The sequence below is a fragment of the Rhipicephalus sanguineus genome, chromosome 2 (genome assembly GCF_013339695.2).
Source record: "Rhipicephalus sanguineus isolate Rsan-2018 chromosome 2, BIME_Rsan_1.4, whole genome shotgun sequence".
Classification (NCBI taxonomy): Eukaryota; Metazoa; Arthropoda; class Arachnida; order Ixodida; family Ixodidae; genus Rhipicephalus; species Rhipicephalus sanguineus.
The window spans coordinates 215,260,867-215,272,971 of record NC_051177.1 but is presented as its reverse complement, the minus strand read 5'-3'; the positions used below and the strand labels follow the sequence as shown (position 1 = coordinate 215,272,971).

Here is a 12,105-nt window from a genome sequence, read left to right as displayed (position 1 = left end):
GAAATAAAAAAACGGAAAGTGAATTAGAACTTTTTTTTCATTTAAAAGGACACAGCCGTCCTACACTATGCAAGTCTACGGCTTCTCACGTTAGTCAACCAGTGCGCAGTAAATACTTAGCCGCACAGAATAGCTTACTTGACCCTCGGTCTAAGTTTGCAGAAACAGTCACATAATGCCGGCAGTTCGTCACGTAATACAGGCGTTCTTACTCCAGCGCCGTCCAAACGGTCGCAGAGTAGCAGACGAACAGGTTATAGGAAGCGCCACCTACGGCAAGCGGTTGAACGAGAGCGGGGACGCGCGCTTCCATTGGACCCCCGATATCTGGGCAGGTCAGGAGTATAGTAGGTCGTGGTTTGAGTTATGCCTTCTTTGCGCGGTGTGGTGATAGACGACAGCCAGGTTAAATTCATGTGCAGGAGTCGCCTTCACTTGAAAACATCCGTCGAGACCTGCACATTTAGTTTTGGTGGTTTTGACGCTGTGCGAATGGCTGAGGCCGTCTCTGCGATGCACTTTCAGCGCGTAGACTGTCGTTTTGTACGTTGGTGGTAACGACGTTTGCAGTGCCAACGCGGACCCTCAAGATATATGCGACAATATAGGGGTACGTATTCTGAAATTGTGAGATGCTTGCCATCAGTCACTGAAGGTTGTATTTTCTTTATATTTTAGAAGTTAGTTCTGCAACTGCAGCACGATGTGGCCCCCGTGGTGTATACGTCTTCAAAGTGCTGCCACGTTGCTGCAGCTCTGAAGACGCCGATGCGGAGCGCCAGATCAAGAAAACGCGCTTGCTGAACCGCAAGCTGACGGCTACGCTGAAACGCCTGCCGTGTGTTCGAATCTTGAACGCCGAGGTAAGTTTACGCTGACATACTGGTGCGCGCCGCTGAGGGAAATGCCGTACCGTCGTGGTCGGCACGCAGCTTTTTTTAAGAACATTTTAGCCGCGCTAGTTGCTCATTGCTTGCGGTAAAGTGATGCGGTAGAGGTCTTGCGGGTTAAAATACTGACATGCCGACCACGACGATACGGCATATCCGTATTGCTGCACGGTAAACCTGCACTGCCAACAGACCCGATTAAAGCGGTATGTAGATGCGTACCGTCCAGGGTTGCCGTTGGGTAGATTTGAAAAGGAGCCAGAATTCAAGCTAAAAGTAGCCAAAGTAGCCAGGTCTTTTAATCTTATCGCCAAACTTGTAGCCAAATGGCAGAAAATCGGTATTATGAAAAGAGGTTTTATCATTGATCAATATATAATACCATTTTGTGTCAGCAATAAAATAGCATACGGGCACAGTTATCTTCTCCTTCATGCTTGGTCTTCAAGCTGTAAGCAAGTTGCAAATAAATGAACATATTATAAGTTCCGTGCACCTGTATACATTTTATATAGAATAGATATAGTAATTGCCAGAGAGACAGTAAGATTGAAACATTCCAGCCAACCAGTCATTAGGAATACTAATGGCAGAAGAAGGTTGTGCTTGAAGTCAAGCACCGACCAGCTTCAAGTAGCAATATCCGCTTGAATATCACCGGTCCAGCTTCATTTTGTAGCGGATCTCTGTGTCTGTCAAGTTCACCCGAAAACACGCGCCGTGCATCAGCACTACAAAACTGGCTCGTAACGTCAGCATCGATGGCGGGCAGCGTGAACAGCGTGCTAGGCACGCGTTTGCCAACATGCGCGAAACTTCGTCAGTTTGATCTTAGCCAAAAGGCGTACTTAAATTTCATCTTTAATTTATTTGTAAGTTATATTTCCAATTTCTTAATTTTTATTTAAATTCTTAAAACCACCGAATTCCTGGCCTATCCCCCATAGTGGGTGTGAGACACGGACTGGGCGAACAAGAACTTCATCATTCCGTCTCGGCAGGCGCACCGCGCGTTGCGTTCGGGTGCCTCGATGAGCACCAGACTCATGGCGGGGCTAGGACACGCGCTTATACACTGGCTGACACGTCAGAAAAGCTTGGAAACAAAGGGTAGTCGTCAGGCTTGCTTGGTATTTTATCTGCAGATAATGAGAAAAATGGCTACTGAATGCGCTAAATAGAGGTTCAAAGTAGCCAGAAGTAGCCATGGCGCCAACCTGAAATTTTTGTCGCCAGACTGGGTCGTAAAGTAGCCAATTTGGCGCAAAGTAGCCACCAACGGCAACCCTGGTACCGTCCGCACCGCATTCTAACGAATTTTAAAACTGAGTTGTAAGTGCTCCTAGCAATTTCTCCCGTGTATATGCGTTCATCTGAAATACCTGACTGTTGTTATTGACAAGGCGTTCACACGATGTTGAGATACAGGGAAAATACCGAAATGAAGGTGACAATGCACGTTAAGCACGTGCACACCTTTTACGTGCACACCTTTTAGTGATCTTGCATGTGGCCATTATACACAGTGGAAAACAAGGCCTTGAAATTTAATGCCCTTTCTTTAAGACGGTGACATACATGGACAGTGAGGATGCTTTCAGTATTTAGATTTAGCGGAGTGAGGCAACGTGGTGCCATTTTTAGTAGAGGCATTTGAGAATACATGGCTTGCATGTGCCGTCACATGAGCTGGCTCGTATGTTAGAGACAATTTTGATAAACCATTCCAATGTCCGTGGAAATGGTTCATCAACAATGGCAGTGGTAGTGACACAAGCATCCTAGCCTTTCTCACCGAAGGCCACTAATAGAGTAAGAGGTGTTTTCAAGGCATGGGAACGAATGTTTGACTGAAACATCAGTATGTGGTGATACCAAATTCAGAAAACCGCCAGTGTCCGCATCTTCTCAGTGACAACCAACTCACTATGACGTTGTTAGGTAACTTTTGTTACCCTTGAATAAATGAAAGCCCACAAGTCACTGCTATCTCGATCTGTTTCAGTGGACGAATGAAAACCTGTCGACGAAATGGGTTCATGTATGTGAGGTACCTTTTGAAAAGGCAACAATTAAAATTAACGTTTCAGAACCACTATGGGCCCCCTGTTCACAATAAGAATGCGAAGAGGGTGATTATTATGGCCTAGGTGCCAGTGGGTGCTGGTGTATATCCTGGGTAGGTCACACATGTACAGCTAAAGTAAGTTGCACACATACCACATTTGAGATCAGATGTATAAAGATTTTCTTCATTGCGATTAGAGCAGTGGTGTCCAAATTAATCGCTTGGTTAGTAATGAATAATTATCCACCAGTGTTTGAGCATGTCTTGCCTTTCTCAAGGCACTTTTTATGGTGTTTTGTTGTTTGTTTGAACTTTTCGTTCCACTAATGTAGGATGTGTCACAGTTCACGCATTTTGTGGGTAACCTCCTGGAAACTATTTGTCGAAGGAGCGCTTTGATTCTTTGGGAGGACAAACGGGAACAGCAAAAGTATGTGGGCATCCATGGTGCAGGGAATAAGCGAGTCACTTGCAAGATTTTTTTACACTAATTGTGTGAGAATTTCCCAGATGCCAAAAAACTAGGTAACATGACAGCTCACACATGTTAAAGACCTCTTGGAGCAATAAAAGTTACCAGGGGTAATCTACAAAATTCCACGCATGAACTTTGATACGACTTATATCAGTGAGACTAGAAACCTCAAACGAAGTTCATCGTCAACAAACAGTGCAGCAGTGTACAATAGACAAAGGGAACGGTTGTCTTTGTTCCCTTCTTTGTCTGTTGTCCACTCCTACCCTTTTTTGTTGAAGATGGATTAGCAACTAGCCCAATCTCAAAGCTTGCCTCAGACGAAGGATTCAACACCAATAGTCACACTCGTTCGGAGCTTTGGCAATTTTAGAGCCCTGTAAAAGCCTTTTATTCATCAATAGAGAGCCATTGGGTGTTTTCCCAATATGCCTTACAAGTTTGCCATTGAAAGTTCTGTCTACGTTAATGCAACAGCTTAAACATAATAATTCTAAGTTAGAAACACAGACAACTAACTGGCTAGAACGTGCTATCATATCCTGGTGGAAATGGAAGGACCGTAAATTATAGTGATAGAATCTAGCACACTTGCAGTTTCAACAGGATTTGCATTTTTAAAATGTGTTTCAATGTTGCAAAAACCGGTTTGTTGTGCAGCCTGGTGGACAGGCCTTCATACTGTGCAAAGGAGCCATTCGGATTGCTGTAGTCTTCTGTTCTTTACATGCACCATAATTCGTGCTTGATATTACAATCTATATTATTAGGCATCCCCACTTTATTCTATGCTTTTTATAAGGCAAAAGGAGTGATTGCTGAGAGGCGGCTTTGCCATCACTGTGACTAAGGGAACTGGCAACCTGTGTCAAGCCGTGGTGCTTATGCGCAGTGCGTATACATGCTGAGTGCACAAACACGAACCACAGCAACAGGGGCTTTATAAGCACAATGTTGCTTTCTTATAGATAAGGCCTTGCTCGTTTGCTGGCGTATTATTGCTATTGTGCTAAACTACCACTGTTTACAATGTGTTGTGTGTATGACTGAATTGGTGCATAAAATTGTGATAAAAATTTCGAGCCATTACATTTTGTGAAGGCAGGTTACCAGTGAGCTGTCTAGCACATAACACACAAATATGAACAAATGTATGAACTCGTTTCTTGTTATGATTGGTGGTAAATGTGATGAAAGGTACACACACACACATTTGTTGTCTTGATCGGTGGCTCATTATTTTTTGGTCATGGTGATGACGATGGCCTTATTGTTGCTATGATGCGCAATGATCAGCTTGGTTACAACCTTGCACATGTTCTTAGCCAGAGTCTCATCTATGCCTGTCTGGTGGTGAGGTTTGTACAAATTGTGTCGCACAGGAAGCCAAAGCATTCTAACACAAATTGCATAACTACGGTGGTTTGTTTTTGTGCTTTATATTTTTTCAAATTAGAGGGTAAAAATTGGGTGCTATTTTTCAAGCTGGTAATTTGAGAAAAATCACATTTTTCGTGGAACCATCATTGAACTGCATGTTTTTGGGGGGGTTTAGTTTAGAAATGCTACATGAAATACATTTACAAAAATTGATAAGTCAAAAGGACAGTAAAGAGCCTTGATAACATCTAGGAAAAGACACATTTAATTCACAAAAAGCTGATCACCGATTTTTTACGCGTCCTTGTTAACGTACATTGCCATTTGCATGTGCAGCATGTTGGTCTTCATTCGAGAGCTGTCTCACCTTTGAATGTACAGAGGCATCCACTTCCACCTTGAGCACCGCACCGTGCAGCCAACGCTCCGCGGAGCGTCTCTCGCTGGCGGCTGGGGCACGCAAGCGCAGTGACAACTGTAGGTGGTGCCTTCGCCGCGTCGTCTGCTAAAGCGCAGCGGCTCCGCCTAGTCGCGCTTGCTCTTCAATGAAGGTAACTTAATCTCATGGAAATCGAGAAGCGCAGCGACTGCACCTCGTTCCGCACTGCTTTTTTACCTACTGTTTTCTTTTTCTGCATGCGATCTTAAAAGTAATAAACCTTGGCCCGTGCATGAGTAAGATCGCCAAGCTGGGCTGGCACTCCCGCAACTAAGCTACTCAGATGCTTTGTGCCGTACAGTTAGAATATTCCCGCTACTCACACGGTTGTTTTCATCAGCTGAAAGTTTGGCGACACAAAGTCGACAATAAAAAAATATAAGTTTGCGCTGTGAATTGAAGGCTCACGGAAAACTTTCTGCTTCGTGCTAAAGTTTTGAGCCAAGAAATATATAAAGCGATACGTGGTGCTTTGGGTCACCTAGCGATAAAAAGGGAGTCAAGCATTATTCAGCGCCTGCTTACAGAAGTAATCATTTGTCAGCGGCGCTTCTTTGGTGAACTGATCGCGTGATATGAGTTCAGCTGAAAACTCTATTAGAATGCTTCTTCATTTTTCTGCATGAATGGTACGAATAAGCATGGTTGCAAATGAGTAGCAAATTAGGGCGGCGTATTGGCGAGTTAAATTCGCTAGCGCATGAAGGCAGCAATGCTGATAACACCTGAATGTAATGTAACTTCTCTGAAATTGGCAAATTGCTCACATCCTTTTGTTTTCAGGCGAGTAACAATCCAAACTTTCGCACATTTAAAGCTGTTATGTCAGACCTTACCATGCATTTATCGCCAATTTTGCGGCGCCTAGCTTTGAAGCTGATCAAAAACATTTGCGTGAGCAGCGGGAACATTCTGGCTACTGGGCTCTGGCTACTGGGCTCAAAGGAGCTGAGTTGCTTAGTTGTAGGAGTTCAAGCGCGGCTGTGAAAGTTTACTCATGCACGGACCGAGGTTTATTGGTTGTGAGATCGCATCCAGAAATGAAAGAAAACACTAGCAGCAAAAGCTAGACGGAACAAGGTGCAGTCGCTTCGCTTCTTCTGAACCGTGCCGGATGCTGGATTTGCATGCGCATAGCAAGAGCGAAGTTAGCTTCACCGCAAAGCAAGTACAATTCGGCAGAGCTGCCGCGCTTTAGTAGACGACGCGGCGAAGGCTCTGCCTAGAGCTGTCACTGCGCATACGCGCTAGTTACCCAAGCAACCAAGAGAGGCGCTCCGCGGTGTGCTGGCCGCACGGTGCGGTGTTCAAGGTGGAAGTGGACGACTCTGTACCTCAGCTGAAAGAACCCTCTCAACATCACAGCTTTCATTAGGTATAGTCGTGTACAACTTTAGAAGGCAGCGGCATTTTCCCCTCAAAGGCGGATGCATACGAGCCTCCACCAATAGGCGCGCACTTCAGGTGACGTCATGAGCCGGACGGCCGGTGACCCCGCCGACGGAGAACATGCCTAACATGCCTAGCGGGACTATTTCTTTAGTCGTGGAGGCAATTGGCTGCTGCGCTTCGGTCATCTGGGCGGGGCCTCTCCTGTCTTCTAAAGTTGTACCCGACTATAGGCACAGCAATGTCATTGCAGCATTTGCTGGCCTCGGGTAGTGAGCAGCAGAGTCATGCCAATATTCAGTGAGTTCAGCAGCTGGTTAGTGTGGATTGCTTCCAGCAAGTACTGGTTGCACTTGTGAAGTGAATTCATGTTTTTAGTCTCTAAAATGAAGGTAGGTCAGTTGTTATGAAATGACTGTCTCAGCAGACAAGAGTCTCTTGCAATGGATTCAATACTGCTTGCAATTTCCATAACGTTAGGTGGTTTTCACCTTTGTTTGAGACGTTCCGTTTAACAGTGCAGTACCATTCTGTGGAGAGTTTTGTGCAAAACTCCACGCAACATCTTTTCACTAATGTGGTGCTGCTGTTGGGTTACGTAGACAAAACGGGTTTTACCAGTCATTGTTGAAAGCTCGCCGACCATCTGCGGATGATGGAGGATTTTAGCAAGTTTTGAAGGCGTCCGGACGGTTGCTTGCATCTGTGTGCGAGAGCAGACAATGCAGCACTGCATGTGTCACAACTTTGTGGGTGCACTTGTTCTAGCTTCCTACACGGTGATGTCGGTGTCCAACTTGTCGCCCAGAAACCGAAACCGAAAGTCGTTCATACAAATAAGGCGATGTGAAATAGTTTCGAGAGAATACATGAATTTGGGAGTGTGTCTCATGCTTCCTAGATCAATAAGAAATGTTTGCAACAAAGAATGCACAAGCCACAAATTTGATGGCACCACCCCTTTAAGTGGTTGTGTGTGAACTTGACGTCAATTTGGACACTTTGGTGGCTTTGTAACTCCTATCTAACAAAAATAATGCAACATGTTTTTAGAGATTAAGTTAGAGCACATGCTTGGCTTTAATTCTGGGGAGTTTAAAGAAAATTGAAGATGGCCTTTTTTTTAAACTGAATTTCGAAGTATTTTATTTTTAGAGACGTTTTTTACCATATGCATTTATGGTTTGCGTCTGACATCATCCTCGGCAATCATACTTAGCACAATGGTTAACCTAATGCGTGGCAAATCTCTGGAAAATTTGGGAAATTTCGAGTATTATAGACGCGGAGTGAAAAAATCTGAAATTAGAGCATTATTGAGCAATGGGTGCCGTATTTGCAATTTCTTTTGCATAAGTTATGGGCAACAGAACTGCAACATAACATTTTATAAATGCACGTTACTCACAGTAAGCCAAGAAAAATTGGCTCGCAGCTGCAATAATTTCTTTGTAGGATCTCGTCAAAATCGTATTTTCGGGAAAGTCGCGAAAAGCAGTTCTGCTGAGTGAAGACTTCCATCCAAATTTTTTTGACCTAGGCAAATTTTTTTTCCCGCAAAACTAACATTGGTTTCGTGGCCCTAGGGACTCGTACAGCCAGATATTTTTTTTTTTTCAGCAAAATTAAAGGGGTCCACAGACATGCACCGATCTTATCTGAATACACTCTATCTGCTACAAAGTAGTAATCTTCATGTTTGCTCATGGAATCTTTATGAAATCGGAAAAATGTGGAACTAGCTGTACATTTGGTAATTTGCCCTACCTGCACGCTGTGGCACATAGGCTATACATAGGCGCCCCACTGATGCTTTTTTTAGTGTGAGCAATGGGGCCATAGTGGTCCCGAAGCATCAATTTTATGTACTTTTAAAAAATTTGAGGCGCGTTCTAATATGTTAATCTGGTACCTTCCCCATCTGACAAGTTTTTATCAGACTTTTGACTATGTAGTGAAGTGTACATCACAGGCTTGCTGTGTCAAAATTCTATTATCCGCACCAGGCTCTCTCCTCTAACACTGTTGTCTTTCACATATGAACATTGGATGCTTGCACGTGTTCTCCATGTACGGCAGGCTGAAATATTCATATTTATTTTCGTTGGCTGCTGCTTCCTTGCGTTAGTGTAAAGCAGTTGGGGCATTATACAAATGTGCAGGCAACCATTAATTGAATCTGAAATGCATGTGCCGTATTTACTCGAATCTAAGCTGATGTTTTTTTATAAAAAACAATGCGCGAAAGTGGGGGGTTGGCTTAGATTCGAGTACCATGATTAAGTTTTTTTTTTCTGGCCTTGCGAATTTCGAGTGTCGGCCTACAATCGAGAGCGGCCTAGGTTCGAGTAAGTACGGTACATATTCTAGTACTGTCACTATAGCTTCAGTGGTGGTTGGTCAGCTTTCAGTAGTGATTCATCGCAATGGTGGATGCAGGGTGTCGGAACGAAATGTTTTTCGTTTCGGTTTTAGTTTCGTTCCACCGAAAAAAGTTCCGTTTCTGTTCCGGAACTAAAAAAATAATGTTTTGTAACGGTTCTTATTTTTATGCGAAAATTTGAAGGTAAAGTAACGATAAAAACATAGGATTTGTGGTAAACTTGCGCTCCTCTTAAGAACGTGGGACGGGTAAAACACGTTCTTCCCGCATTCTTCAGAGGAGCGCAAGTAACTGTACGACGAATTGCTACAGACTAGCGCGAGCTATGTGGGGTGTCGTGGCTGTGGCTGGCCCAGAAACCCGTCAGGGAGGAGACCAAGACAAACCAGCAACCATCTTTACTCTGCCGAGTCTCGGCCACAACTGCGAGCTGCGAGCGTGCCATCGTTCGTTTTCTTCTTCTACGGACGACGCGCTTGCAGCCGCCGCTTTTATACTTGTCTATACGCTTCTATACACTTATAGGAAGGAAGAACCAGAGGTCAGCAACAGGAAAGAGCAGGCAACCACAAACGGTGGCAGCAAGGCGGCTGCCACGACGACTGCTAACCCGAAAATGGATGCGGTGCCCCGGAGCCCCCAGTTGCCATGGACAACACCGGGACCTTGGTTACGTGGTGGACGAACCGTGCCGACGTGTGGTCGTGCATGCCACGTGCTGTCCGCTGTGGCCAAGGATAGCGGCTACTGCGCCCTCCTCCCCAGTTTCACCGGAGGGGAGGGGGCAGTATAGAAGCGGTGGCTGCGAGCGTGCTGGCCGTAGAAGAAGAGAATGATGAGCGATGGTGCGCTCGCAGCTCGCACTCAGCAGCCAGTGGCAGCGGGCAGTTGCGGCCGAGGCTCAGCAGAGTAAAGATGGTTGCTGGTCTGTCTTGGTCTTGTCCCTGAGGGGCTTCTGGGCCAGCCACACAAAACCCCAAAACTAGCACCCTTCCAAGTTACTGTATTTAAATTTCTCAAAAGTGAATTACGAATTTTCTGAGCAGGTTCTATGTTTTGTGTCAAAGGAGTGAGCATTTTCTCAGAAGCAGCCCATCATCGAGGGTGCAAGACCGCTGTTCTGATAAAATAAACTTCAGCACCGAGAATGCCCTCTCCACACTAGTGTGACTGGCACACGAAAGTCCACTTGCATTAATATAAACAGCTCTGGTTGCCACTCTTTTCATTTTTCATAAAATTTGAACATCTTTACTTTGGAATTCTTGCATGAGATAAGCGCTAACACTATACCCTGACATATGTATTATTGCTCACGTTGCATGACCTCGGTTGTTCCAGGTCACCAAGTTTTCCCGGGAACTGAAAACTGATAAATATTTCGGTTTCACTCTGGAACGAAATAATAGATAACGTTTGTTATTTTCGTTCCGGCCAAAAATATCTTTTCGTTTTTGTTTTTGGTTTTAGTTCCGTTCCGACACACAGGGTGGATGGCTATGTAATTTCAAGCTGTGATATTGGTGCAAGCCACATATACAGGGGCAATGCAAACATTCAAAGGAGCGTGTATTGATTTCAAAAGTTCCGGCTGAGCCCCATCTAGCAGTGAAAAATTTTCACATTGCAGCATACTAGCAACACGTTATGTTGCCAAATTTTTCAATTATCTTATGAAACTGTAGGCTGTGGTCCCATGTTGTTCACTTCCCTTTCTTTTTGTTTAGTGACTTCAGTTGATCTGCAAGTTCTTTCTTGTCTCAATGCATCACATTTTTCCTAATTGCACTAATTTTTTTTGTTCCTACAGCATCGGTTTCTCAATTCCTCGAAAGAGCCACGACGTGCGCTCTTAGCAATTGATGGGTACCATGTGCACAGAGGCCAAGGGATCGATCAGCTGGCCAAAATCGTCAGTTCTCTTGCCCGTGACTTCGGACCTGGAGTGAAGTCACATGGACACAACGAGCTGGGTATCTGCTACAGGCTGCTGAAGTGCAGCCACTGCAACACAAAAGGCCACGAAGTCCTGCGAGTGCAGCAAATTCCTTCGCCTACCTTCCCAACATGAACCAAGACTGCTTTAGATCATCTTAATGTGTAAAGCAGCACACAAAAACAAGACATGAAAGGAGGAATACAATTGAACAGGCCAACCACTGCACTTGCAATTAGCTTATTTTGGAGGGAAAAAAAGGAGGGGGTAATACACATATGCACAAGTGCACAACATTCAAATTTTTTTAAGCACCGTTATGAGCAAAAGTCATTGTTGCAGTGCACAACATTCAAATTTTTTTAAGCACCGTTATGAGCAAAAGTCATTGTTGCATGTGGTGCACTTGTGGGTATGTACTATATACATATTTTTTAAAAGAATAAACTAGTGGCAAGTGCAACAGTTGTCCTGTTGAATCATATTAATCCTCTTGTGTCTTTTTTCTGTGCGCTGCTTTACATGTTCAGATGCTCTGTCACCAATTCACCCGACTTTCAACCTTACTGAAACTTGGCAAATGCTGCCTGCCATGAAACGGCCCTTTTCAGGGCCACCCATGTGTTGTCCGGCTGGTTGCGAATGCTCCCAACTGTTACCCAGATAGCCTCCTTGAAACTTGAGAGGAGTTGTACGGCACATGTTGATTCTGCTGGCTGTATATGACTTTTGTATTATTAAGATTGTGCCACAGGGTCTTTCAATTGAAAGTAATACATATAGCATGACCTTGCATTAATTATCTTTCATAAATGCTAATCACTACTCGAACAAATCGAGAACGTTTCTGTATTGCAGCAAATAAATGTAGAAATTGCATATGTCATCACACCTTTATTGCCCAAAAAATTGCATTTATTGCACATTCATCAAGCAAGTGACCTATGCAGGACACTATCTCTGCAAGCTCAGATGTGCACGCGCAGGCCTTGCATTTATGGCTTTGCTATCTCGGCAGCCCTCTGTTCTATTGCTACCTGTGAATGTGCCAAGCAGATTGGTCTGAACGGCATCACAAGTAGCTAAACACATTTTAGAGCGCAATGAACTGGGCTAGTTGGTACTACTTCATTATGTCACAGTGC

The 12,105-nt window shown here is 44.4% G+C and overlaps 1 protein-coding gene across 1 annotated transcript; it reads left to right on the top strand.

Moving 5' to 3' along the window:
- Positions 1–363: 363 nt before the first annotated feature.
- LOC125757303 (uncharacterized) lies at positions 364–11,682 on the top strand. Its single transcript, XM_049412755.1, has 3 exons — positions 364–610; positions 679–863; positions 10,835–11,682. The coding sequence occupies exons 1-3, from the start codon at positions 595–597 to the stop codon at positions 11,093–11,095; spliced, it is 462 nt and encodes a 153-aa protein (XP_049268712.1). The 5' UTR covers positions 364–594; the 3' UTR covers positions 11,096–11,682.
- Positions 11,683–12,105: the final 423 nt, after the last annotated feature.